At 36.6% G+C, this 24,385-nt stretch overlaps 1 protein-coding gene across 12 annotated transcripts; it reads left to right on the forward strand.

Annotated features, from left to right (window-relative positions):
- Positions 1–4,243: 4,243 nt before the first annotated feature.
- On the forward strand, positions 4,244–20,327 carry LOC108152108 (double-stranded RNA-specific editase Adar). Of its 12 annotated transcripts, none has more exons than XM_033386391.1 (13): positions 4,244–4,634; positions 6,079–6,357; positions 10,853–10,940; positions 11,017–11,165; positions 11,954–12,254; positions 12,379–12,396; positions 14,314–14,496; positions 14,918–15,198; positions 15,279–15,429; positions 16,488–16,653; positions 17,783–17,882; positions 17,949–18,428; positions 18,488–20,327. In XM_033386391.1, the coding sequence occupies exons 2-13, from the start codon at positions 6,322–6,324 to the stop codon at positions 18,584–18,586; spliced, it is 2,052 nt and encodes a 683-aa protein (XP_033242282.1). In that variant the 5' UTR covers positions 4,244–4,634; positions 6,079–6,321; the 3' UTR covers positions 18,587–20,327. The 12 variants fall into 12 exon arrangements, with proteins under 12 accessions (XP_033242282.1, XP_017136652.1, XP_017136653.1 ...); XM_017281163.2 differs by having other exon boundaries at positions 4,244–4,555; XM_017281164.2 differs by lacking the exon at positions 12,379–12,396.
- Positions 20,328–24,385: the final 4,058 nt, after the last annotated feature.

The raw sequence follows: 24,385 nt of genomic DNA on the forward strand, positions 1-24,385 counted from the left end.
GACTTTACTGGTCTCCGTCTTAGTCGCCTTCTCGTATTAGCTAGGTGTTTCACAAGTGTGTTAGACCTATCCGGGGGATACCTGGCTTGTGCCGGCGGTTACATCAGCAGAACATCCCCGTGTCTTCTTAGTCGCCTCATACGACAAGCTGTGACATGCTGTGGTGGTATTCTACTGCCCGCTCACCACACGGGTGGTATGTGAGTATGTGTGTGTATGAATATATGTATGTATGTATGTACCCTCTAGTACCAGGCAACTAGTTCCGCACCGGTGCCGCACTAGCTACCATTCTCACCTCCCTGGTTCCAGATCGATTACCCGCAATGTATTTCAGCGGAGAATTTAACACATGCATGTCCTAGGGCGGAACCACCCCTGGTTCCCGCTCGATTACCCTTTGATTACTCGTAGCTAGTTGCTCAGGAGTTAGTTACCAGTTGTTAGTTACCAGTAGAAAGTCAGCAACTAGTTCCCCACTCGACCAACCTTCGAAGCTAGTTCTGACCTAGTTACCAGTAACTAGCTCCGAACTGACTACTGGTAGTAGTCAATCTGTCAGTCTGGAATAATACAAAAATAAAAACTCAATGTCTTTCAATATAAACGAATCATTTTTAATTATATGCTGCTTAGCCTACTCATGGTTTTTTGTAAGACACTTCTTTTTAAATACTCTCTTCTTCATCCTCTGCATTGCCTTCCGTAAAGTGGTTTCGGGGGGCTCATCGCCAGGCGGAATACATTCTGTAATTAATATTTGTTTTATTTAATATGAAACATTTTTATACCCGATACTCAAAATGAGTATTGGGGTATATTAGATTTGTGGTAAAAGTGGATGTGTGTAACGTCCAGAAGGAATCGTTTCCGACCCCATAAAGTATATATATTCTTGATCAACATCAATAGCCGAGTCGATTGAGTACTGTCTGTCTGTCCGTCTGTCCGTCCGTCCGTCTGTCCGTCCCCTTCAGCGCCTAGTGCTCAAAGACTATAGGAGCTAGAGCAACGATGTTTTGGATCCAGACTTCTGTGATATGTCACTGCTACAAAAATATTTCAAAACTTCGCCCCGCCCACTTCCGCCCCCACAAAGGACAAAAATCTGTGGCATCCACATTTTCAAAGATACGATAAAACCAAAAACGCGGAATCGTAGAGGATGACTATATGTTCTAGAATGTAAAATCTCAACCAGATCGTATAATAATTGTAGCCAGAATCAAGAAAACAATTTCATTCTTTCTCGCTCTGTCTCTCTCTAACACACAGGTTTCATGGTGGGTTTTGCCAATTGCAAAATATGAGTTCAAGGATCTCAGAACCTATAAGAGCCAGAGCAACCAAATTTGGTATCCACACTCCTGTGATATCGGACCTTGACCGTTTCGTGTCCAAATTTCGTTTGGGCAGCAGATGTTTACTAGCGGCCGAGATTATAAATTGACACGCAGACTGGCCGCCCTAAATGATGCACAAATGTGACCCTTGGCGAGGAGTGATAAGATGGAAATAGTCCGAGATGAGGTCCGAGGAAACTCTCATTAAGCCTACAATAGAGAAGAACAGGTATAATCGAAAAGCTCGAGAAATTAGGTACTCACCGGGTCGCGAGATATATAAGCGGAATTTCGTGTTGAGCAATTTTAAAAACAACATCAACGCAAAGTTCTGCCCAAAATACGTCAAGTGCCGAGTGATCCGGAGTATGGGCAACAGTCTGTACGAGCTGGAGACGTTGCAAGGCTCACGTATTGGGGTGTTTCACGCAAAGGATCTGAAGCAGTAGCCCGGGCATCTCAGTCGATGGAGCCAGAGACTCGCAATCTCAGGGTGTGGGCGATGGCCTACGTTTGGGGCTTTTAATTGAAAAAGCCCGCCTTACTGTGCACTTCCGTTTGGAAACGGTAGTGTGGTGATATGGGCGGTTTTGGAGAGAGCCGATAGGTAATCAGGGCTGGAGAAGAAAAAGACAGCAGCATCTATTGTGGATCCTGGGAAGCAGTGGCAGAGTTGCGTGGGAGAAAATAGAGGAGGCCGCACGTGCCCTGAAAGAAAAAATAAGAAAAAATTGGTGATCGTGGAGACGAAGATCCCACCAAGACATCAGCGGCAGGCATCAACATCAGCGGAAGCGGCGGACATCGGTAGCAGCAGCCCGGTACTGGCCAGGCCGGAAACCGTCAGCGGAGCACCGGCACCAAGGAATCCAGCGGAGCACCGACTGGAGACACGTTTGTGTCCCCACACACCGACACCACACACACAAAATTATCACAATAAACACGAGAAAAACAAACTACGATGAAACATAGACATCCGCGAGATTAAGGAAGCAACAACTTTAAATGGGGCTGCCAATTAGGCCGAGATAGGGTTAATTTTTCTGTTAGTATTTTTTTGTATTAGTATTTGTATTCGTCGGCAGAATCTAGGTATTTAATTAATATTGTTAAAAAATAGATAAATAAGAATATATAACATGAATATAATATGAAAGTAAAACGTAGTCATGAGTGAGTAGAAAACAGTAGTTGGGTGGGGCGAGAGCGAGAACGAGAGCGGGACCCTGAATATGAAAAGGGAGCGCGCGAATTCAAAATGTGGCGCTCATGGAAGGGTGGGACCCTGCTAGGGATAACGAAACCAATTATCCCCGCTGACGAAAGTGCCAACGAGGACAAGTCTGTTGTATAGGTTAGATTTGTTTTTTTTTGTATGTTTTTGTTTTTGTTTTGTTTTGTTCAATCCGTCCCCTGGCTTATCGGGTCGGAAACACCCCTGACTACACCGTGAGCTAGCTGGGAACGATAGGCCAGGGTGGCAAAGAGGCGGATCATAGCAAGCAGTTCATCTTTAAGAAAACTTATTCATCAATGGGATAAAACTTTGGGGGCAGAGCTTAAAATCAATAGGGAGGGCAATAGGAACGATTACTCACTTTCGTTTTTTTTGTTTCACCTTGTTTGTTAATACCTTTTTTTAGGCAAAATCCAATAAAAACATGTATTTGGAGTAAACCGGTCAAATAGAAAATTGGTTCTTTAATTGGATAAAATTATGTAAGCAGGGCTGAATGATCTATCTAGCTAGTAATATTCCAGCTAGAATAATTTACAATCGGTAATATTTGGTATCAATCGGTAGTTGATGTTTTGAAATAGAGGGGGGTTTTGTGGGTTAAGGAAAAAACAATCAAAGAAATCGCCGTAACAGGAAAACAAGTCAAGTATTTAAAGCAAGCCAGTCAATTAAAAAATTTATTCATTCAATCTGATAAATTTATGTGGGCAGGTGTAAGGGTACTATCTAGCTAGTAATAGTCAACGGAATATCAAAAACGAGGAATATGTATAATAGAACTTGAATTCATCAGTACACTTACGGTATATTTAAAAAATGAGACGGTATAATTTGGTATATTTCTGAGGGTTGGACGGTATATTTTATCCATAAATACAACAAAAACTAAGACAACATTGGCGAAAATTGGACATTTCCGCAAAAACGAAATAAAATGCCTCGGTATATTTCGGTATATTTTATTGATAAATAAATTCTGAAAACGATCAAAAAATTTATAAATTCTTAAACCTTTTCTTTCTTTCTTTCTGTATGTATAGCATTTGTTTGCATTGGAAATGAAATAGAAATAAGTGGAGAAATGCACAGCTGTTCAGCCAACAACAAAGTCAAAACGAAATACGAATGATTTTGTTGAAATTATGGAACACTACGAAATCTGAAGAGAAGAGACGAAGCTGCGATTCCGTTGGCGAGGTGCCGGCACGGGTGCTTGTTGGTGCCCTAACGAAATCTCCTCCTGCATAAGGAATATCAGGGCTTTCTGCGAAACCATTTCTCGCCAGGAATCTGATCTGAATCTCATCCTGTGTTATTGTCCTTTGTGCGCTATGCCGATCAGGATTTCTACTACAACCAGGACAGTTCGGCTAACTCGTCATTGATGACTGGGCATTGATGACTATTATATTATAATCCCTAAATAACAACTGTTTTTTTTTAATAATACAAATTTTTAGCATTTATTTTCTTGTTCATTCATCATTCGAACTTATTTCGTTTCTTTTCAATGTAAAAAGTTTAAGAAATTAAAAATCTTGTTATCAATTCATTTTTTTTCATTTGATAGAAATCAGCTGATTTTTTTAAGCTTTTATCGATAAAATATACCAAAAATATACCAGATTATAAGTCAAGAATTATATGGTATTATAAGAACTAGTTAGAACGAGACAGCATCCAACGAGTCGTTGTTGTACTTTCTAGGGAATTAACTAAAAAAATCTTAGCCAAGTGAAACTCGATGGCCATTTTCCGCTAACCTATATAATAAACGAGCATTGCAAGGGCTCAGATGTGCATGTGCGCGTTTTTGTTTTATATTAAAGTAATTGCTTGATAAAACAACGGAGAATCTCATTGCTACGCGAAAAAAACAACATAATAATCATTTAACATATAAAACAAAACACTACCGATACAGCGAAGTAAAAAATCAATAATTAGAGCTCGTTCAAAAGCCAGAAAGGTATGCAGTAGCAAACAAGAACAAAATAATCGGAACACAAAACACAGGAGTACCTATCTGTGTGTCTGTACACCCATCCGTACGTAAATTTGTATTTGTGTGTGTGTGCAAATATATTAGGAATATACATATATGCAAATACAAGCAAAGCTAAGCAAAAAGTAACAAACTCTCGGAGCTCCAAATAGTTCCTCATATTCTTTTTTTGTGAGTTGAGTGGAATAACTTGAAACCAAACAAATCAGACGGACAGAGTCGGTAATTGCACAAATGTACCCGGCACACACAAAACACAGAAAAGAGGGAAGTGTGTGTGTGTGCTTGTATTCACACGCATACATCATTCTCCATACTTGCATGTATGGATTTATGTATGTAGATGTGTCTGCTTGTGTGCGTTTTATCCATACGGCGTCCCATTCTTCCATAAAATCAGTACCGTATATCGCGTAACTGGATGATGCCTTTTGTCACCAGAAGGAGTGGGGAGAGAGAAGAGCAGAGAGCAGCCACTACAGCGCCACTCGATTTGCCTCTTTGGTGCATTCAATTCATTCTCTTGGCCCTTGCGATTACGTATGTAGGTACCGTATAGTGTGGTGTAGGGAGGTGTGCGTGTGTGTGTTTCTGCATGTTGGAAAACGCATGCGACGTAATCAAACGGCCACATTACGTCCAAAACGTCCAAACGCAAGGGAGAGGAAAAGGTTTCGTTTCTGCAGCGAGTGTAAATATTTTCTTTGCGGCTGCTGTTCCAGCATTTTGCAAAAAGTTTGTCGTCATTTTTCGTACTAATTATATATGTACACACATATGTAGTTCTCTTATGTGGCGTATGTTCCATTGGCTATTGGGAGCATAATGTTTGGCCAGAAAATATTCATAGATGCCCATTGAATGTTTCGATTACATCCATACAAGAAATGCACTCACATATGTACATGTTTGATTGAAAAGTAGAATTATCTAATACGCAGAATACAAAAAAAAAAAAAAAAAAATACAATAGAATGCGCTTTTGGCCGAGCGAGAGCGGTCGGACATGTCGAGCGGCTCGACACGGGGTCCGCATTGCGGTTCCGATTCTCTCAATGGGAATGGGTGTTGTATGAAAATCGATGCTTAAATGCAACGACAAAGCAGACAGTGGAAATGAATACATACATAGATTCGTGTGTACGATACAATAATTCATCGGAGGAAAAAAAACACCGAGTTTATACGTAGAGTCGATTATATGGGATCGACATATTGCAGATATTTATTTATTGCAATTACTTGGGAGTTCGGATTTGGTAAATCATTAGTTATTATGTGTATGTGTGTATGTATTATGTTGATATTTATAATCAGTTTGGGACCCATATAAAGTATTATAATACAGTAACATACAAAACATTACATAATGTAATATACTGTTTCACTAACGTTTTGCTAACGTCTTTTATCGACCGAAAGTTGGGGAAGAAGGTGTTCCTAAATGTACCAAATATATATTAGAGATTCTTTTAAATTTGTTGCAGTTTATTAAATATTGATTTGGTGTTTCTACATTATTGTGTTAATGACCTGACCTGACCTGACCTGACTATTGGTGCATACATCGTCATATTTTTAAATTAAAATATACTACCCCGCGTACTCTCCTATTCGAGTATCGGGGTATATAATCACAATAATAAAAAAAATACAAGAGCACAACAACAACAACTTACACCAAAGATACTTACATTTCAAGTACCGTGAAATTCGAATACCCAAAAGTCATGTTAAAGAGCGCAAATAACAATTCTCTCCAGCATGTAAGTAGACAAAAGAAAAAAACGTCATTTAAAATGTATGATTTATTTATTTATCTATGTATCTATCTATCTATCAGTATCTGTTATTGTTATGTGTATGTGTACTATATGTATTTGCTTGTGCATGATCTATAACTAGCTAAATACTGTATGTAGTTTATTATTTGAATAAGTGGATGGCAAAAAATATCACATATGTGTACATTTCTGTGAATGTGTAGAAGGATATGAAACATTTTTGCACACATCATTTAATAAATAGATAATTTGTGATATTACATATTTTAATCGATCATCGCTTTCTTAATTTTTCTTATATATTGTATATTTGCCTATAGGCAAATTGCCGGCCAAGATCTCATCAATACCCTGCACCCATACTATAATATTTTTGAAAAGCCCCATTAGCCATTTGGCGGTTTCAGCACGACGAAGGTGTCAAATAATTCTCAATTCTTATGTTTTTATTTCTCACACTGAATGATCCGTATTACATTCACATTCACATTATTTTTAATGATAAATAATATTGAAAAAGGACACAGAAAAAAATAATCATCAAAATTGTATATGTATAGGGAAGGTGTGCCGATTGTGGGCACGCTCTTGTTGGGGACCTCGTAAACTTGGACAGCCATCTGATTTTGAGTATTGTGAACCGTGTTTGTTGACAAAACGCACTTTTTGTGCTGATAACGAAACAAATATACATATGTATGCGTCTGTGATGTAGTATCTGTGGGCATAATTTGTTTTTCTTTTGGAAAAACTGCTGGTATTCCCGGTTATGGGCGCCCTGGTTTTTCCTTTGAGAAACAGAGAAATATCACTGATTTTATGCACTTTACGTGATTCAAGCTAACTCAATACCGGAAATATATTTTATTCGATGTGAAAACCTCAGTGAAGGCTCTGAAAATAAATACATTTTCATTTTCATTTTTAGCGGTTTTTTTAAGGGTGCAAAAAACCATCCTTTCACTCAACTCTTGATAAAAAAAAATCAATTTTGTTCCTTCACTGTCAGTTACCTAAGATCTCTAGCTTTTAATTCGTACACATATGTTTCTATAGTATGGACCTGGTCAAAAGGTATAGTTCAAAAACAACCCGGCTGCCCAGAACCGAGATACTTTCAATACAAAACAATGTACATGTACAAACGATAGCAGGGTATTAAAAAGTCGAAATACTTCCAAAAAAAACAGCAGTCGAGGGTACCATCTACCATCGCGAAATAATATAAAGCTATAGTCACATCACGACTGCGAAATGTATACTCGATACTCAAAAGCAGTACAGGGGTATATGTATTAGATTTGTGCGGAAAATTGATGTGCGTAAAGCCCAGAAGGAAGCGTTTCCGACCGGATAAAATATATATATTCAGGATGCTGTGATACCACACAAGCCGAAGGGATCATTATTATAGCCAGACGGAACAAATGAACTTTCCAAGCCGCTTACTCCTTTCTGTCTTCACACACTCACTCTTCGTAAGTTTCGGGTATATGTGGAGTCGCGGCCGTAGCAGCGACTCTCAACGTTTTCGTAGCTCTAGCTCTTATAGTCTCTGATAACTAGGCGTCAAACAGAGCGCACAGACGGACAGACAGACCTGGCTCTATCGGCTTGGCTATTGATGCTGTATATACATACTTCATGGGGTCGGAAACGCTTCCTTCTGGGCGTTACACTCATCCATTTTCCGCACAAATCTAGTATACCCATATACCCTTTTGAACAACTAAAGTAAAGTGTTCGATATCTATCGGTTTCTATTATCCATGCCAGTCGGTTTTCTCGTTTTCGTTCTTTTATACATCAATTATTTCTTATTATAATCTCTATAATTTAGTATATGGCTGAATAGTTTGAAAGGAATCTCCAGATTATCGAAAATCGTTCATCATATGTTGTCCTTCGCTTCTTTGGCATTCTTTTGCAACCTTTAGATGAAAATACGATTATTTGCCTCGTTTGGCTGTTGTTTCAGTTTGTACGATTTATAATTATTAGATTTTAATCATTCTGCAGTTGCACTTGCACTCACACGTCCCATCCGACAATTTAGACACTCGACGCGACGCACAGGTGCAGCTTGCATTGTTATATAAATATGCTGCTGCTGCTGCGATGAATTTTAAATGGTATTTTTTTAGTGGGACCCTCAAGGCTTATGGCTTATGGCTTATGGCTTTCATTTCGTTTTGTTGTTTCAATTGTGCTTCAAAAACTCTAATAGTTTCATTCTGGCGCTGCTGTTGTCTTCAAGTGCATTCTCAATGGTAGTATTTAGTTTTCCTCTTAAATTGTGCATGACCATTCCCAATCCCAGTCCTTTTTTGAATAGTTAAATAGTAAATAAGGTTGTAGTATGGCTAAACGTTGCAAAGGTCGGGACATATTTTCTCCCTTTTTGTAAGCCAATTTGGGATATTCTTTCAACCACATAGGGATACATATGTTACTTGATATTCCCTATAATAAACATCACCAGAAGTAGGCCACACAATTCCTCTGAATTCGCAACCGAAAATACATATAGTATTTGGTCAGATTTGAAAGTGTATTTCCAGTACTAATGGACGGTGTTAATATGTATATGTACGCACACATTTATTTATTTGCCAGCACTTTGCCCGTTGATTACTGCAAATTTTGATACGCAAATGCAACTCATGCATTTCGTGAGTTCTGGCCGCAGCTGCTGCTGCAATAACCGCTCCAACGGCATCCAAATTTTGCTGCTGCCTGGGCAGCGGCTGCGGCTGGGGCTGGGGCTGCGGCTGGGGCTGTGGTTGGGCCTGGGCCTCTTAGGGCCGTCCCGTTCCGTTCCTGGCGTTTGGGACTTCATTAAAAGAAATTCGAATCGAAATGTGTGCTGCGGGGCACTCTGCAAAGTTTTTATCAACACCAAAAGATCAGATTTTTCCGACAGGCGGGACTGTTCTTGTATCAGAGAGAGAGAGAGAGAAAGGGAAACAACGTTAAAGCAAGGTTAATTTTCATTCCAACGAATACTGCATACGCTTTTAAATGGGGCTGAAAATATTAGGACTATGAATTTATTTTTATTTATTTATTTGATGCTAGGAATCGCTTATATCCCCAAGGCCACATGAATATTATCCGTAATATTACTATGTAAAACTTTGAGGAATGACTCGAACTATCATCCCAAACGCCCCACAAGTTTATTGATTCCGCAACATACCAACTTTGAAGGACTTGCAGACACCCAGAACTACTATTCTCCTCTTTAGAGTATACGAATATCTATCTTCTCGGAAAATGAAAATCTAGCCAGCCGCGCAAATTATCTTTATTCGTACAAACCATGTGTCTAGGTGTGTATATATGTCTGCACATACATGATGGTATTTGTTCCTTTTTTTTTTTTTTTTTTAATAATTTCTGTTGGTTCTATAAAATTAGCTGCGGTTTGCTTTTGTCGTTGTCAGTTAAATGTCAGTGCTTAGCTGGGCAACTCGGAAATCGTCAGTCGCTTAGTTGCTCTGCTTGTTTCCCGATCGCCTTTCATTTCGCTTCGAGTTTTGTTAGAGGTTTTCTACAATGTATCCAGCGTACTATAGGCCGGAGCGTGCCGCGTGCTATAAGTCGTGTCACCATGCCGTGCGTTTGGCCAGATCTTCCTCAGTACGGTACCAGCGACAGCAGTTTTATTCATCATCTGCATCGTCATGCTTTGCTGGGAAAAGGTACTCGCGTGTACTCTTTAAGCGACGTACAGTGCTGCCACTGTTTCCCTACGGTGTAAGTAAAAGTTTTTTGATTGAAAGCAAAGGAAACGTACAGTCCTAAAAGGGGTCGTGTGGGGACACCCTTTTGATGGACACTTACATGCCAGACATGGGGTTAATAGGGTCGTTACGTCCATCAATCAACAATCAAAGCAACAAAAATCAATCGTTTACAGGGGGGGCGGGGTCTCGAGGGGTCTCGAAGGGTCTCCAAGGCAATGGAATGATAGAAAATGTAAATTAATTGAGCCAACTCTTCAGATTCAGATTAACAATTTTTGTTGCGCTCCTGTATAACACATAACATATGTATATGTCGTCCTAACTCTGTTCTAACTGTCTATATATAATATTGATGTTGTTGTGCGTAATCATTTGACTAAACCATAAGTTTTGTGTGTGTGTATGTTTGTTACATTCCATTAATCCTTTAACCAAATAACCTTTAAGCCTTGTGTGTGCTGGTCTGAAGAGCAGAAGTAAAAATTGCCCCAGAACCGTGTATTTCTGGGCAATTTTTACTTAAATCCTCCCGTAAATGGAATATCTGTTCGATCTATGGAATAGAATAAAAGCCCAGATGAGATGCAAATACAGAAAGGCACACAAATTCAAATTCACAAATTTGTCTGCCTTTAAAGGATATTTGAATTTTAAGTGTTATACTTAAACGCTAGCAAATGCAAAGAAAATAAAACTCTATAAATGTAATGCCCTTTTGTAACCCACAGCCGGTGGCTAACTCTTCCGAAAACACGATGAACGGCTATAACCGAAAGGTGCCGCCAAAACGGCGCTATGAAATGCCAAAATATGCTGGTAGGTCCCAGGTCAATCGATATATTCTATCTATAGTATTTATGTTGAATCCTTTTTTTGAACCGTTTTTCGATAGCACCGCCAAAAAAGAAAACATGCAAGGAGCGGATACCACAGCCGAAGAATACGGTGGCAATGCTAAATGAGTTAAGAAATGGACTGATTTACAAATTGGAGTCACAGACTGGTCCGGTGCACGCACCATTATTTACGATATCCGTCGAGGTAAGATATACACATCCCTTAAGAATGGGACCGAATACTGGTCATGCACCCAATAGCCAAAAAACGCCGTACAATATTGTTTTTTTTTTTTTTTAATATTTGTAATATGATATGATACAGGCAAAATTGTACTTTATATAGCCAGTAGATACCGCCAGATATCGGATATAATATATGAAATTTGTGGGGAATATGTTAAGCCAGAATTTAAAATATTTAATTGAAACATGAAACATATTTAAACTAAATGTTTTCATATTAATGCTACAAATTACACTCTCTATTGGTATATCTACCGATTCTCTGGGTGTACCACAGACTATATAATTTATAATCGACTGTTGCCTCTCCTTGTTGTTTACTCGGCCAATACAACCAACAATATCCCCTACTTATTATTATGAGAAGCATTAGCATTACATTAGTATTCCACAAAAAAAAAACAAAAAAAACATTTATCCATACACGATCGACTTCCACATACTGATTGGGTTCACGCGATTTGCTGTTCAATAAAAAATAAATACGGAGGTGGGAGTAAAGCGGCACAGCAGAGGACAGCACAAAAAGTGCATGATAAGTAAACGTTAGGAAAGACGGTCGTATGCAAATGCAAATGATATTTGTGATGGTCGTAAACATATGGTCCCCCAAATGCAAACGTTAATAGTGTTGTTTTTACTTAGGAGAATCACAGACAAAACAGAGTAACCTTCATAAAAATATACTCAATAAAACAATAAATCTCCATGTGTGTGTATGTGTTATTTGTTTGTATATTTTAACAGGTCGATGGTCAGAAATACATGGGCCAGGGACGCAGTAAAAAAGTAGCGCGTATCGAAGCAGCAGCCACAGCACTACGAAGCTTTATTCAGTTTAAGGACGGTGCCGTCTTATCGCCATTAAAGCCATCCGGCAACTTGGACTTTACCAGCGATGAACATCTTGAAAATGGTATTGAAAATGTTGACAATGGTAAATTGGTCGATTACATACAGATGACATTGATGTTGACCGAAAAGAAACCCATCCTTACCTCGCTTGAACAATCCACGTTGCCTCTTCAAATGTTTTGCATGAGTCAGAGCAAGTATTAGTAAAATTCTTTTTTTTTTTGTTTTCTTGTAACATTTTTCGTTATTTTTTCTTCATTTTTCTTTTTTTCATATTGTTTGTTTATTATTTTGTTATTGGTTGGACCTGTACACAGATCGAGAAAAATTCAAACGTATGTATACAACTTATGTATACACAGATATGACATTTGCCATTGATTTTGTTGTTTTGTATGTTATCCATTAAAAATACAGATTAGAGCAGTTGCTGAAGCGACTAATGCCTACATACAGTGGCGGGCAGTGAAATGTTGACAGTCAAAAATCATGAAACTAACTAAACAATATAAAAGGCTAACAAAACACATTAACAGTTTCAATCCAAACGTCCTTGCTTTCAAAAGAATCCTTAAATCAAAAAGTATTCACTTTAATAATTGTACGGAAAAATTAATTCCAGGTTTTTAGTCCAAAAAGAACATTTTTTTTATAACGTTTAATTCTAAGAATATTGAAGAGTGTGTAATGAATTTGTTAAATATTTGTTTGAACCTCATCGGTGTTTTAGAACTAGTTTTCTGCGCGAAAGCTTGGAATATTCTAATTTGCAGATGGATTCGATGTTTATATCGTTATGCCACACTTTTTCAAATATTTCTTTCCATTTAGATAACGTTTTGGGTCTCTGCTTTCATATTAAAACGTTCATGAGGTGCTAAAGATTCTAGATTGGATTGAAACCAGGAATTCCCACTATTGATAAATATTATTTTAACCAAGAGAACGCATCGTTGGAAAAATCAAACTTTTTGAATATAATGAGGAAGATGAAAAAAATATGCCAGACCAATCTAGCACGGCGGCAAGGAGCAGAATCGTCCTAGAAGATGACGGCGTCAGCAAGCGGAAGATTGTCCTCATTAGGCGGAATGGGGTTTTCCTTCCTTTACATATTCGTCAATTAGTGCCAGATCCCCAATTCTAAAATAAACAAAAAATCCCCAAACAAATTCTGCTGCCTTCGTTCGTTTCAGACACTAGCTTATATAGCGTTCTCCGATCTTGCGACGATCATTCGTCCTACTTTCCCAACAAACCTCGCTTATTTTGGAAAAATTAAAAAAAAACATTACGTTTCTCAGCTAATAAATGTATCTCCACAACAAAAATGTTTCCCGACTGGCTTTTGAGTTTTTGAATACGCGCCATCTCGGTTAGAGAGTGTCCACATTTCACTGTCCGCTACTGTATATGAAAAAAATTATGAAAAACTATGAAAATCTGCTTCTGCCTCAATGCATTTTATGCACAGGTCTTTGCTGTACATTTTTCGGTGTACTCCATTCTACACTTTTGTATTCATTTATTTTATTCTTATTAAAATATTATTTTGAGACAGTAAATATGCATAGGTAAACGGTTATGTAACTTATACAATAGTATATTTATGCACTACGTCTATATTCTGAGCAATATTCTTCCCACCAACGAAGTAACATCCGCCCGTTACATTCCACTGCCTCCGCCTGGCGGCAGCCCTGGAATAAAAAGAACTAGAGCGTGGCAGGCGTACTCTGCCGGCGGGAAATTGCTTTCTCCGTTCTGGCTATATTAATGAACCGATAGCAACGTATTTCTGCACTCTGTACGATGCTGCGTTTTCGGTTTCGGTCTCTTGTATACTCAAAATTGCAGATCCAACAGTGTGCATACAAAACCTATGGTGTCTGAGAACCTGAGGCGTTCATCAAGACGGACACGGCTTTTGAAGCTTATCAAGAATATATAATTGTATATGTGTATACCTTGTGCGGTCGGAAACGTTTCCTTCTGAGTACCGGGTCTCAAAAAACACTTCTGTTAAATATTTGAGAAAGGAGTGTATGGAGAGTGCATATATTTTCATTATTTTTTTGTTCAATTTAATCTGTGTTTGTGTTTTTTCCCCGCATATGTTTTTTTTTTTTTGTATGGTTGGAGACCACTGTAAAATCGCGTGTGAAATAAGCATAGACGGCTAAGTTAGGGTTTTTTTCTATACTAGGAACAGCCATCGAATATTTCTACTAACCGCCATTGTATATTGATAGATGTCAGTAAGAGCGCCATAACCGTTGACGGACAAAAGAAGGTGCCGGATAAAGGTCCCGTCATGCTTCTCTATGAGCTCTATAATGACGTTAATTTTGAGTGCATTAATATTGACAGTGCACAGAACAACTGTCGCTTTAAAATGACCGTAACAATTAACGAAAAGAAATTCGATGGAACGGGTATGTAGAAAAAAGAATCTAAGTCGCTTAAAGCCATATGACGTACGACTTTCCCAACGTTTCTGCAAAGAGAAAGATAGCATGATAAATAAAACGCAAAGTAAGTGCTCGTAGCCGTCTCCAGACACGTCTACCGGCTATCAGCCGAAGAACTGAGGCACGACTTGTGGCAGAATGATGTTTTCCAACGCTCAGCCAGCCAGCAAAATTGGATCCTAAAAGTAAAACAATCGATAATCTGCAGCAGCGCTGCTCGCAGCTCAACTGGAGAGCCAAGCTACCGCATAGACTCGTATTTCTCTCGCTCTCACTGCATGCTTTTCCCAATAAGGCTATCTCTGTTTTTGCAGTTAGTCAGTGAGCAAGTCGAATGTCACATGGCCGGTGACAAGTTGTCTAAACCATAGATTATCCTCCGTAGGTCCGTCGAAAAAGTTGGCAAAGAATGCCGCCGCTAAGGCAGCGCTCGCCTCATTGTGTAACATCTCGTACAGTCCGATGGTGGTGCCGCAAAAGAACGTGCCGCTACCAATTGATGATAAGTCTTCGTCCATGGAGCTGCCGCAGATACATGCAGATGCGATTGGAAGACTGGTTTTGGAAAAGTTCATGGAGGTTATCAAGGGCCAGGAGGCGTACTCTCGTCGAAAGGTATTGGCGGGGATTGTAATGACTGAGAACATGAATTTCTTTGAAGCAAAAGTAAGTCAAAAGCTTATTCAATATAACGTTATATAACTGACCAAGCACATTAAACATTAATTTATCCATTCCAAAAACAGGTAATATCCGTTTCAACGGGCACAAAATGTGTCAGCGGCGAGCATATGAGCGTTAATGGTGCCGTTCTAAACGATTCTCATGCTGAAATAGTATCTAGGCGTTGTCTGCTAAAGTTCTTGTACGCACAGCTGGATCTTCAGTGCAATCAGGGTATAATTATTGAATTGTATATATCAGTATCAGGGAATTTTGCTCATAATAATAGACCTTAAGCTTGAAAATGTTTCTCTTAGTAAGTACGTATACGTATGTATCTTTCAAAATGTATATTCGAACCAGTCAATGAAGATAGGTAATCCTTTGCAGGCTCATTTTTGTATACGCATCAGATAAGATAAGATGAGTCCTACATTCTGTAGACCCTTCACGACTCTTAACCGGCTCTCAGATACTCTCAAGTTTTAGTTAGGAATACAATTCGTAAATTTATATAACAAAATACTTAGATTTGATATAGAATAAGTTATCCAATGAATAACTTATGTATGTAAATTTATCCCTCAAAGAATTGGAACTTTCTTTTGTTTCAACAAAGTACTTCATGCATAATATTAATGGCTGGCACTTAACAATTTATGTTCGCATTTGCATACAAATTGTTTAGCAAATTGAAAAAGCAAAAAAACATTACAAGTGATCGAAGATTTGATCTATTTCTGATTTCTTATTCTTTTCAGTTTTTGCTACACTTTTTGTTTTGTGCTTCGATGCCCAAGTCCTTGGCGATACACATTTTATTCGGATTAAACAACCGCAGCAGCCATTTCTGTTAATAAATCCTTAGGAACTCTTTTCTAATAGAAACTTTATTCAAAGAATAGTATGATATGAACGTACAAATATGTTTACAAAAATTAAAAAAAGGTCGATCCTTTTGTGATATTTGGTTAGTTTTAGGAGGTATCACCATATTAGAAGTTTCTTAGAGTATTAAAAATGCAGGGTAACAACAGTTTTTTGTCATTATTTCCATATAGAATTTCATTTCATATACACTTGTGTATTGGTACAAAATAATATGATTATTCCGTTACTTTCGTGTATATCTATTAAAATAGTACGTACTCAACAATATGCTCTCCTTTTTGTATGTGCTGAAAATAGGGGACATGAATGAAATTCCCATAGGAACTTTACGAATCTAAAACCGTTTTACTTTTATTTCTATTTAATTATTCAACTCTTATTCAATTTTCTCTTAATTTTAGCCACAGCATATCAGTCGATTTTCGTGAGGAATACTGATGGGCAATACCCTTATAAACTAAAATCCGGGGTACATTTCCATTTGTATATAAATACAGCACCTTGTGGGGATGCACGGATATTTAGTCCTCACGAAAACGACACAGGTGTTGATAAACATCCAAATAGGTTGGTACAAAAGATCTTTCTAAATACTCTTGCTACTGTTATCATATCATATGCATTATGGATTATATTATGCATTATAATGCATAATAGCAAAATAAAAAGAACAACAAAAATTGACATGTTAAAAGTATACTAAAAACAAATTGTAAAAAGAAAGTAGAACCAAAATAATTTATGTATGTATGTATGTTATGAATAACTTAATAATTATTTGTTGGCTAAAATTGACTGAAAAAAATACAGTTAAGACGGAACGAAAACTCTTAATTTGTATATGCATATATACAGTCGAGCTTTTCTAAGTTAAGGACATCAAAATCCAAGCTGAAGTCTGAGTAAATCGGTAAAAGAAATGCAGTAAATAATAAGTATAAGTAAATATAAAAATATTTAGCTTAAAATCTACATATATAAATTGAATCTTTGTTGTAAGCAGCTGGTTTCAGTCAGAAAAATTCGACTCTATATACATATACATACTTTATACCACTATATACAATACATGTGTATGGAATCTGAACAGAAGCATGATTGTATAGACCCAATTTATGATATGTAGGTACTATTTAGGGTATTTTCTTTGTACTATTCTACTGTGTACAAACATTGGTCCGAGATCTTCCCAAAACAACGCAAAATACGCGAATTTTATATTTTTCAGCCAGAGAGGCTAAGTGTAAGCAATGGAACCCTATCAAATACTGTCTGTCTGTGGTGGCATTTGTATTCAGACTTTCGATATCTTTTTCATAATTTTAATGTCAGATATAACTTAACTATTAGCTAAAACAGATACTTTAAAAAACCATTCCCTCTTATTTTGGTGTTTTTGTTTTGTATTTTTTGGAGATCTGTAAACAGAAATGCCTATCATGCCCAGCCATTGTACTATAAACCCCCAAAAAAGAACTCAATTTCCTCAGACCATGTTTTGTTCGCAGTATAATGTTGCCATATTTTGAAATACGCTTACAAAAAATTGTATTTTATTTATATTTTTCGTGTCAATTTTTACATTTTACTATGCTGCCATTTGTTCACCTGTGTTTCTGTGGCTTTAATCATTGCAACGTAACGTCTTTGATATCATCCTTGAAACAAAAACAAAAAACAAAATAAACAAAAACAGAAAAGCTCGTGGGCAATTGCGTACGAAAATCGAGTCTGGCGAAGGTACAATACCCGTTAAAAGTAGCGATGGCATACAAACCTGGGATGGTGTACTACAGGTAGGCGCAAATATTATATTGTATTGTGTGAACTCGAAATAACTTCAATTGTCATGTAATATACAGGGTCAACGATTGCTTACAATGTCATGCTCGGATAAAATTGCACGTTGGAACATTGTGGGTATACAGGGTTCCTTATTGTCTTCCATAATTGAACCAGTGTACCTGCATTCCATTGTATTGGGGAGTCTGCTGCACCCAGAGCATATGTATCGTGCGGTGTGCGGACGAATAGAAAAGTCTATCCAAGGCTTGCCGCCGCCATACCATTTGAATAAGCCTCGACTGGCATTGGTCACATCGGCTGAGCCGCGTAATCAGGCCAAGGCTCCAAATTTTGGCATCAATTGGACCATCGGAGATGTTGAATTGGAAGTCGTCAACTCACTGACTGGCCGAACAATTGGTGGTCAAGTATCGCGCATCACCAAACAAGCGTTTTTTGATAAATATGGATTTTTAATGAAAAACTTACCAGGTATTTTGAAACGCAGTGTAACCACAGACTACGGCCAAACAAAAGCCAACGTCAAGGACTATCAGGTATGCATGGATTACACCGGATATGATTGGAAATATGTACAATATCTTTTTATTTGCAGATTGCTAAAATAGAATTGTTTAGCGCCTTCAAGCGGGAGGATCTTGGAAGCTGGCTAAAGAAGCCGATAGAACAAGACGAGTTTGTTCTGAATGAATGACTGCATTCATCGATGCATATGTTAAAAAAAGACAAAAGTAACGGCAAGCAATTAATAGAATTAGATCAAATAGCTTTAAAGACAAGTTGTAATAAGAATACAAGCTTGGTGCAAAAACAGCGAAACGAATTTCATCTTAATGAAAATGAAAATGAGATTGAGAACCTGACAACAATGTGTCCCGAAATAAGAAACGGCAAGCACGAAGATGCTAATGCTCGAAATATGATAATGGATAACGACGGCTCTAGAATATTTATAGAATAGAATGTAGTCTTTATGCTGGGACTGAGTAAAGGAGTATTATGGCGTTTTTTTTAAATCAATTCCTTTTATAATCAACACACACACACACACTTCTTTCTCACCTATGCATTCTATGCAACCCTTACTCACATAGACCGAAAAAGCGACTCAGCTAATACACACTGTTGAAATATGAAATATGAAAATATGAAAGTATGAAAACAAACAAAGAAACAACGCGAAAATAACAATAAACTATACATGGATCTAAAAATGAATCTGTTTATGATTAAATATAAATGAGTAATGTATGTTGTAAAGTAATGTTACAACGACATAAACGAATAAAATTAATGAAATTAATTACTAATAAAACCTTCAGTAGCCTTTAGGGAGAAACAGAAGCATCATTTCCACGTATCTTTAGATCGATCATCCACTAACTAAGCTTTCATAATTTTGGCAAATGGAACAGAACTATATTTTGGGTTACAAATAGAATTTCAACGACAAAAAAACAATTTATCCCAGTTTATCCAAAGATTATGTAGATTTTTTTATAGTTACACAATTAGTTGAAATACTTATCTTATGAATATGAATTAAGAAACTAATGAATAGATTAGTTAACAGCTTTACAAAATATATTAAAAAAGACACGTCTTTCTGTGCTAATGTATTCTAAGCATGAAGCTTTTAATCTCATTTGTTTCCACCAAAGGGACATTATTTACCCAATGTAAGTATTGCTAAGAGAAATGCAATGCAAATGCTTACCACAACTTGTGATTTTTTTTGAGCCTCACTGCTTCCGAAAAATCTTCCAGTACATGTAGACTCACAATCATGCGTCTCTAGAAATTCAATATTACAATTTGTAAGCTGTATATTTCTACTTCCAATCTTCCAATCAGTAGTTGCTGATGATATTTCTCAGAGGGTTTCGTTTACGGGCCCCGCAAACTACATATTACTGAGATACTTATTGCTGAACAAATTCGTAAACACACAGTTTGAAAATTTGCAGTCTGACAACATTGCTATGTGCATGTGCATAACCATACCATATATAGCCACACCGTTTATACATATAGTATGAGTACATTGTGAAAATGTACTTCAGGAATTTCAATAGGCGCAATTGACATTCAATAACGTAATTTACACGTATTTTTAAACTACAAATAGCTTGAAATAATCTTAAATTAAAAGGTAACTGGCCGTGCCCAAGTAGATATCCTCCAGTAGGCGTGAACAAAAAATTATAACTTAACAAATACAAATACCTACACTATACACAAAAGAGAAGAATATCACATGATGATTAGAGCAGGACACAACACTCAATACAACAGTAACACAGTAAAACACTATGCTTTCCTTCTCGATTTTTCCACCACAACCCAATTTTCAAAGAACTCTCTTGCATGTGTGAATAGTATGAATTAGTATGAGTAATTAAAGAAAATGTGTATATGAATATACAATATATTAATTTTGCGTTTCCTTGACTTGCCTTATATTATGTGAGTATTTCCATGTTACCACAGTACATACATATATACATTTTTGTTCTTTACGTACCTTTAGAGTGATTCGATTCATGTATAATCTGGGAGTATTTTCCGATAGGTTTACATAGTTTGTTTTATAGCTTTTTGGTAACCGCGATGGCAAAACGCTCCGTTCGATTTTCTGCATTACTTGTTTATATACACATATATATATAGTATATATATATATATAAATATATATATATACCTATGTGGCGACATACATACATATATATTAAATAAGTAATAATTGCATAAAATACAGCATATAATGGATAAACCTTATAAAACCAAAGTTGATCTTATATAAAATACTGTGATACTAAATTTTACTAGTACTTCCAGCATAGCTGCATTTTATCCATTCTTAAATATTCTATGTTATTAAAAAACAGCAACAGCTAATATAATCAGGAAAATTATATAGACGAAAAACAAAAACATTTTTTTAAATAATATACTATATATATAAACAATTTAACAATGCTTGTCTACATTAGATTTTCAAATAAGAAATTTTACAAAATACTTATTAATAGTAAAGAGTAAAGAGTAGGTATAACTCGGGTTTCTAAAATATTATTTCGAAATTCATTTGAAATTGCAATCCAAGTCCGAAAACAGGCACCACACCACGGAGCTAAACAATAAACACTATAGATAAATTTCACTCTTGCTGTAGATGGAAATAAGACCAAAACAAATGCTGTTCAAAACTTGATTCTTTGACTAGAATATAGATGTATTCGAAAATAAATACAGAAGCTCAAGTGGTTATGTTAGCTAAAAGACAGATCTTTTTAAGAAAATAAGCTTATTATTGTTCAATATTTAATAGATATATATTTTCTCATCAACTAATAGTTGAGCCTTTTCTATTTGGTTAATTATAATCGTGTATGAAGTGAAGTGATTCCCCAAGTGAAACATTATAATTGAAATTTTTTGTGATCGCGAAGAGACATATTTCCTTCCGACCATAGTATTTAAAATTTTTGCTTGATTAGAGCAGAGAGCCGACGGAATATATATACATATAATTTTACTGTTCGTATGTTCTGAAACAATTTAATCAATAAGCCGTTTTTTTTTTCTTCTATAAAATTCATTCTTATTTACTGCGCTTGTGCGCTACCATTAGTCAAAGCAGATTGATCGATAGATATATAGTTCTTATCAGAAACACCCGTCACTGCTAGAATACTTACCGTTAAATTAAACACCCATAGATTTTGAAAACTTCTATTTGATGAAATAGCAGCACTATAGCATATATAGAACATAGCATCTACAAAAAGAAAAAACGAAAAGAAAAGTTGCTCAAAAGAATATCGAACACTTTCAGATCTCATTACTATCATTTACTTTAGACATTGAGTGATGCACTACTGAGATATACATATAGATAAATGCCAAGGGATACAATAACGTCACTGCTGTCTCTTCCCGATTAAATCAAGTACGATCGTGAAAATGTGAATCTAAAACTGTTTAGTGTTTGAAGAAAACTAAAACCGATTTGCAAATTCGTTCTGCGAATGTATGAATATTTCAGGCGTATTATTATTTTATTTTAAAATGCATCAACTAAACATAAAAAGTCAAACCAAAACATATATTATGTATATGATTTTAAATTAGTATGTTGAAAGACTATAATCAATAAGAAATCTAAGACAAACTGCGAAACTTAGTGCCGATATGGGAAAGGGAAACCATGGTAAAATATACATAGATGATCAGTAATAATTTCTCATTTTCTTCCCCGAAAAAATGTTATCTAAATGCAGTTGTATTCGTACATATAATACCAACATATTATCAACTTCTTATTCTGAAAAAACAAAACAAAAACAAAAAACGATTTGGTATAAGCTACAAACAAACACCAAGCTCATTTCATACATTCATGTAAACATACATACATAATATAAACAGATATATCTGCACTTCAATGTGTCTGTATACTCGTTCATACACTCATACCTGGCTTAATTGCAATTTGTAGTTGTTTAATATTCTAGTCATATCAAAAACACTTCCTATAAAACATGAAATCTCTTATTGAAGCTTTAGTTTAGTTTTATTTACCTTTACTTCGGCTATTATAATGTTTGTATCGTATAAAGTTGAAAAGTAGATAATTTTACTGCGGGCATTATAAGTCGGAGCCTCGAAAATCGGATATTGAACATTGGATGAACCAGTCATAGCGTCGGTCGATCTTAAAGGGTATGAGTCAGCTTCCTTCCTTTTTTTCCTTATATTGTAGCGGCTAGATATATGTCATTATACCCGATACTCAAAATGAGTATTGGGGTATATTAGATTTGTGGTGAAAATGGATGTGTGTAACGTCCAGAAGGAATCGTTTCCGACCCCATAAAGTATATATATTCTTGATCAGCATCAATAGCCGAGTCGATTGAGCCCTGTCTGTCTGTCCGTCTGTCCGTCTGTCCGTCCGTCCGTCCGTCTGTCCGTCTGTCCGTCCCTATTAGCGCCTAGTGCTCAAAGACTATAAGAGCTAGAGCAACGATGTTTTGGATCCAGACTTCTGTGATATGTCACTGCTACAAAAATATTTCAAAACTTCGCCCCGCCCACTTCCGCCCCCACAAAGAACGAAAATCTGTGACATCCACAATTTTAAAGATATGAGAAAACCAAAAACGCAGAATCGTAGAGAATGACCATATCTTTTAGACTGCAGAATCTGAATTTGATCGTATTATTATTATAGCCAGCATCAAGAAAACAATTTCATTTTTCCTCGCCCTGTCTCTCTCTAACACACACGTGGCATAGGTGGCTTTGCTTAGAGTAAAACATTAGCGCCTAGATCTCAGAGACTATAAAAGCTAGAGCAACCAAATTTGGTATCCACACTCCTAACATATCGGACCGAGACGAGTTTGTTTCAAAATTTCGCCACAACCCCTTCCGCCCCCGCAAAGGACGAAAATCTGGGGATATTCACAAATCTCAGAGACTATTAACGCTAGAGTAACCAAATTTGGTATCCGCACTCCTGTTAGATTTCGCTATAAAACGTATATCTCAAAATTTCGCCCCACCCCCTTCCGCCCCCCCAAAGGACAAAAATTTGTGGCAGCCACAATTTTTAAGATACTAGAAAACTAAAAACGCAGAATCATAGATAATGATCATATCTATCAGATTGCTGAATCTGGATCAGATCAGATCATTTTTATAGCCAAAAGGAACAAATCAATTTGCACTGGCTACGCAGCACCCGACGTCACGCTCAGACTGATTTTCTGTCTCTCTCGCACGCACTCTTTGTCGTGTCGTTCAATATTAGCGGCGTCTGCCGGAGGAGAGCCATACTGACTTAGTATCGGGTATAACTGTAGAGTTGCGGTGTCCGCTGCAACTCACAACGTTCCCCCTCGTTTTTTTCCTAGATTAATACCAATATAAATTACTTTTATTGATTCATTTGAAGTCTTCGACTCTAGTTTTTGTTGAACTAATTGTTCAAGCCTTAAGCGATGTATGAGCGTATAGACATATTTGTATACATATACAATCAATATTTTTACGTTTAAACATTAAAAGCTTACATACCCACAAATATACTACATACCTAAACATATATACATATATCTATGAATACAAACATATACGTAAAGTTATGTTGTTTGTCGACATTAGTCTATGTACCCGAAAAAACTATAAGAAACAAACAACTGGAATAACAGTGAACAAAACAACAATATTGTTAAGAATTGCAAACAAAACAAGCAAAACACTTTAAACACCTTAAAAACATCAAAGATTATTGAAACAAAAAATCACTCTCAAACAATTAGAATGAATTTTATGATTGCCTTTGTTCAATAGAAAGATTTGTATTAGGCGATTCTATAATCGACTGTCTGCCAATAAAATTAACCATGATAAATTAAGCCGAAATTACACTTTATAAGCTTATGAATACTTGGAAAACAAATCGTTCGGTCTCCAACTATTGTAA

The sequence above is a fragment of the Drosophila miranda genome, chromosome XR, assembly GCF_003369915.1.
Source record: "Drosophila miranda strain MSH22 chromosome XR, D.miranda_PacBio2.1, whole genome shotgun sequence".
Taxonomy (NCBI): Eukaryota; Metazoa; Arthropoda; class Insecta; order Diptera; family Drosophilidae; genus Drosophila; species Drosophila miranda.

What these genes read in the sequence shown, in the direction of transcription:
- LOC108152108 (XM_033386391.1), top strand. Translation starts at nt 6,322, where the DNA reads ATGTTAAAGAGCGCAAATAACAATTCTCTCCAGCAT. An exon ending in TGAAATGCCAAAATATGCTG is followed by an intron (nt 10,941 to 11,016) that starts GTAGGTCCCAGG and finishes GTTTTTCGATAG; the next exon opens with CACCGCCAAAAAAGAAAACA. An exon ending in TATTTACGATATCCGTCGAG is followed by an intron (nt 11,166 to 11,953) that starts GTAAGATATACA and finishes ATATTTTAACAG; the next exon opens with GTCGATGGTCAGAAATACAT.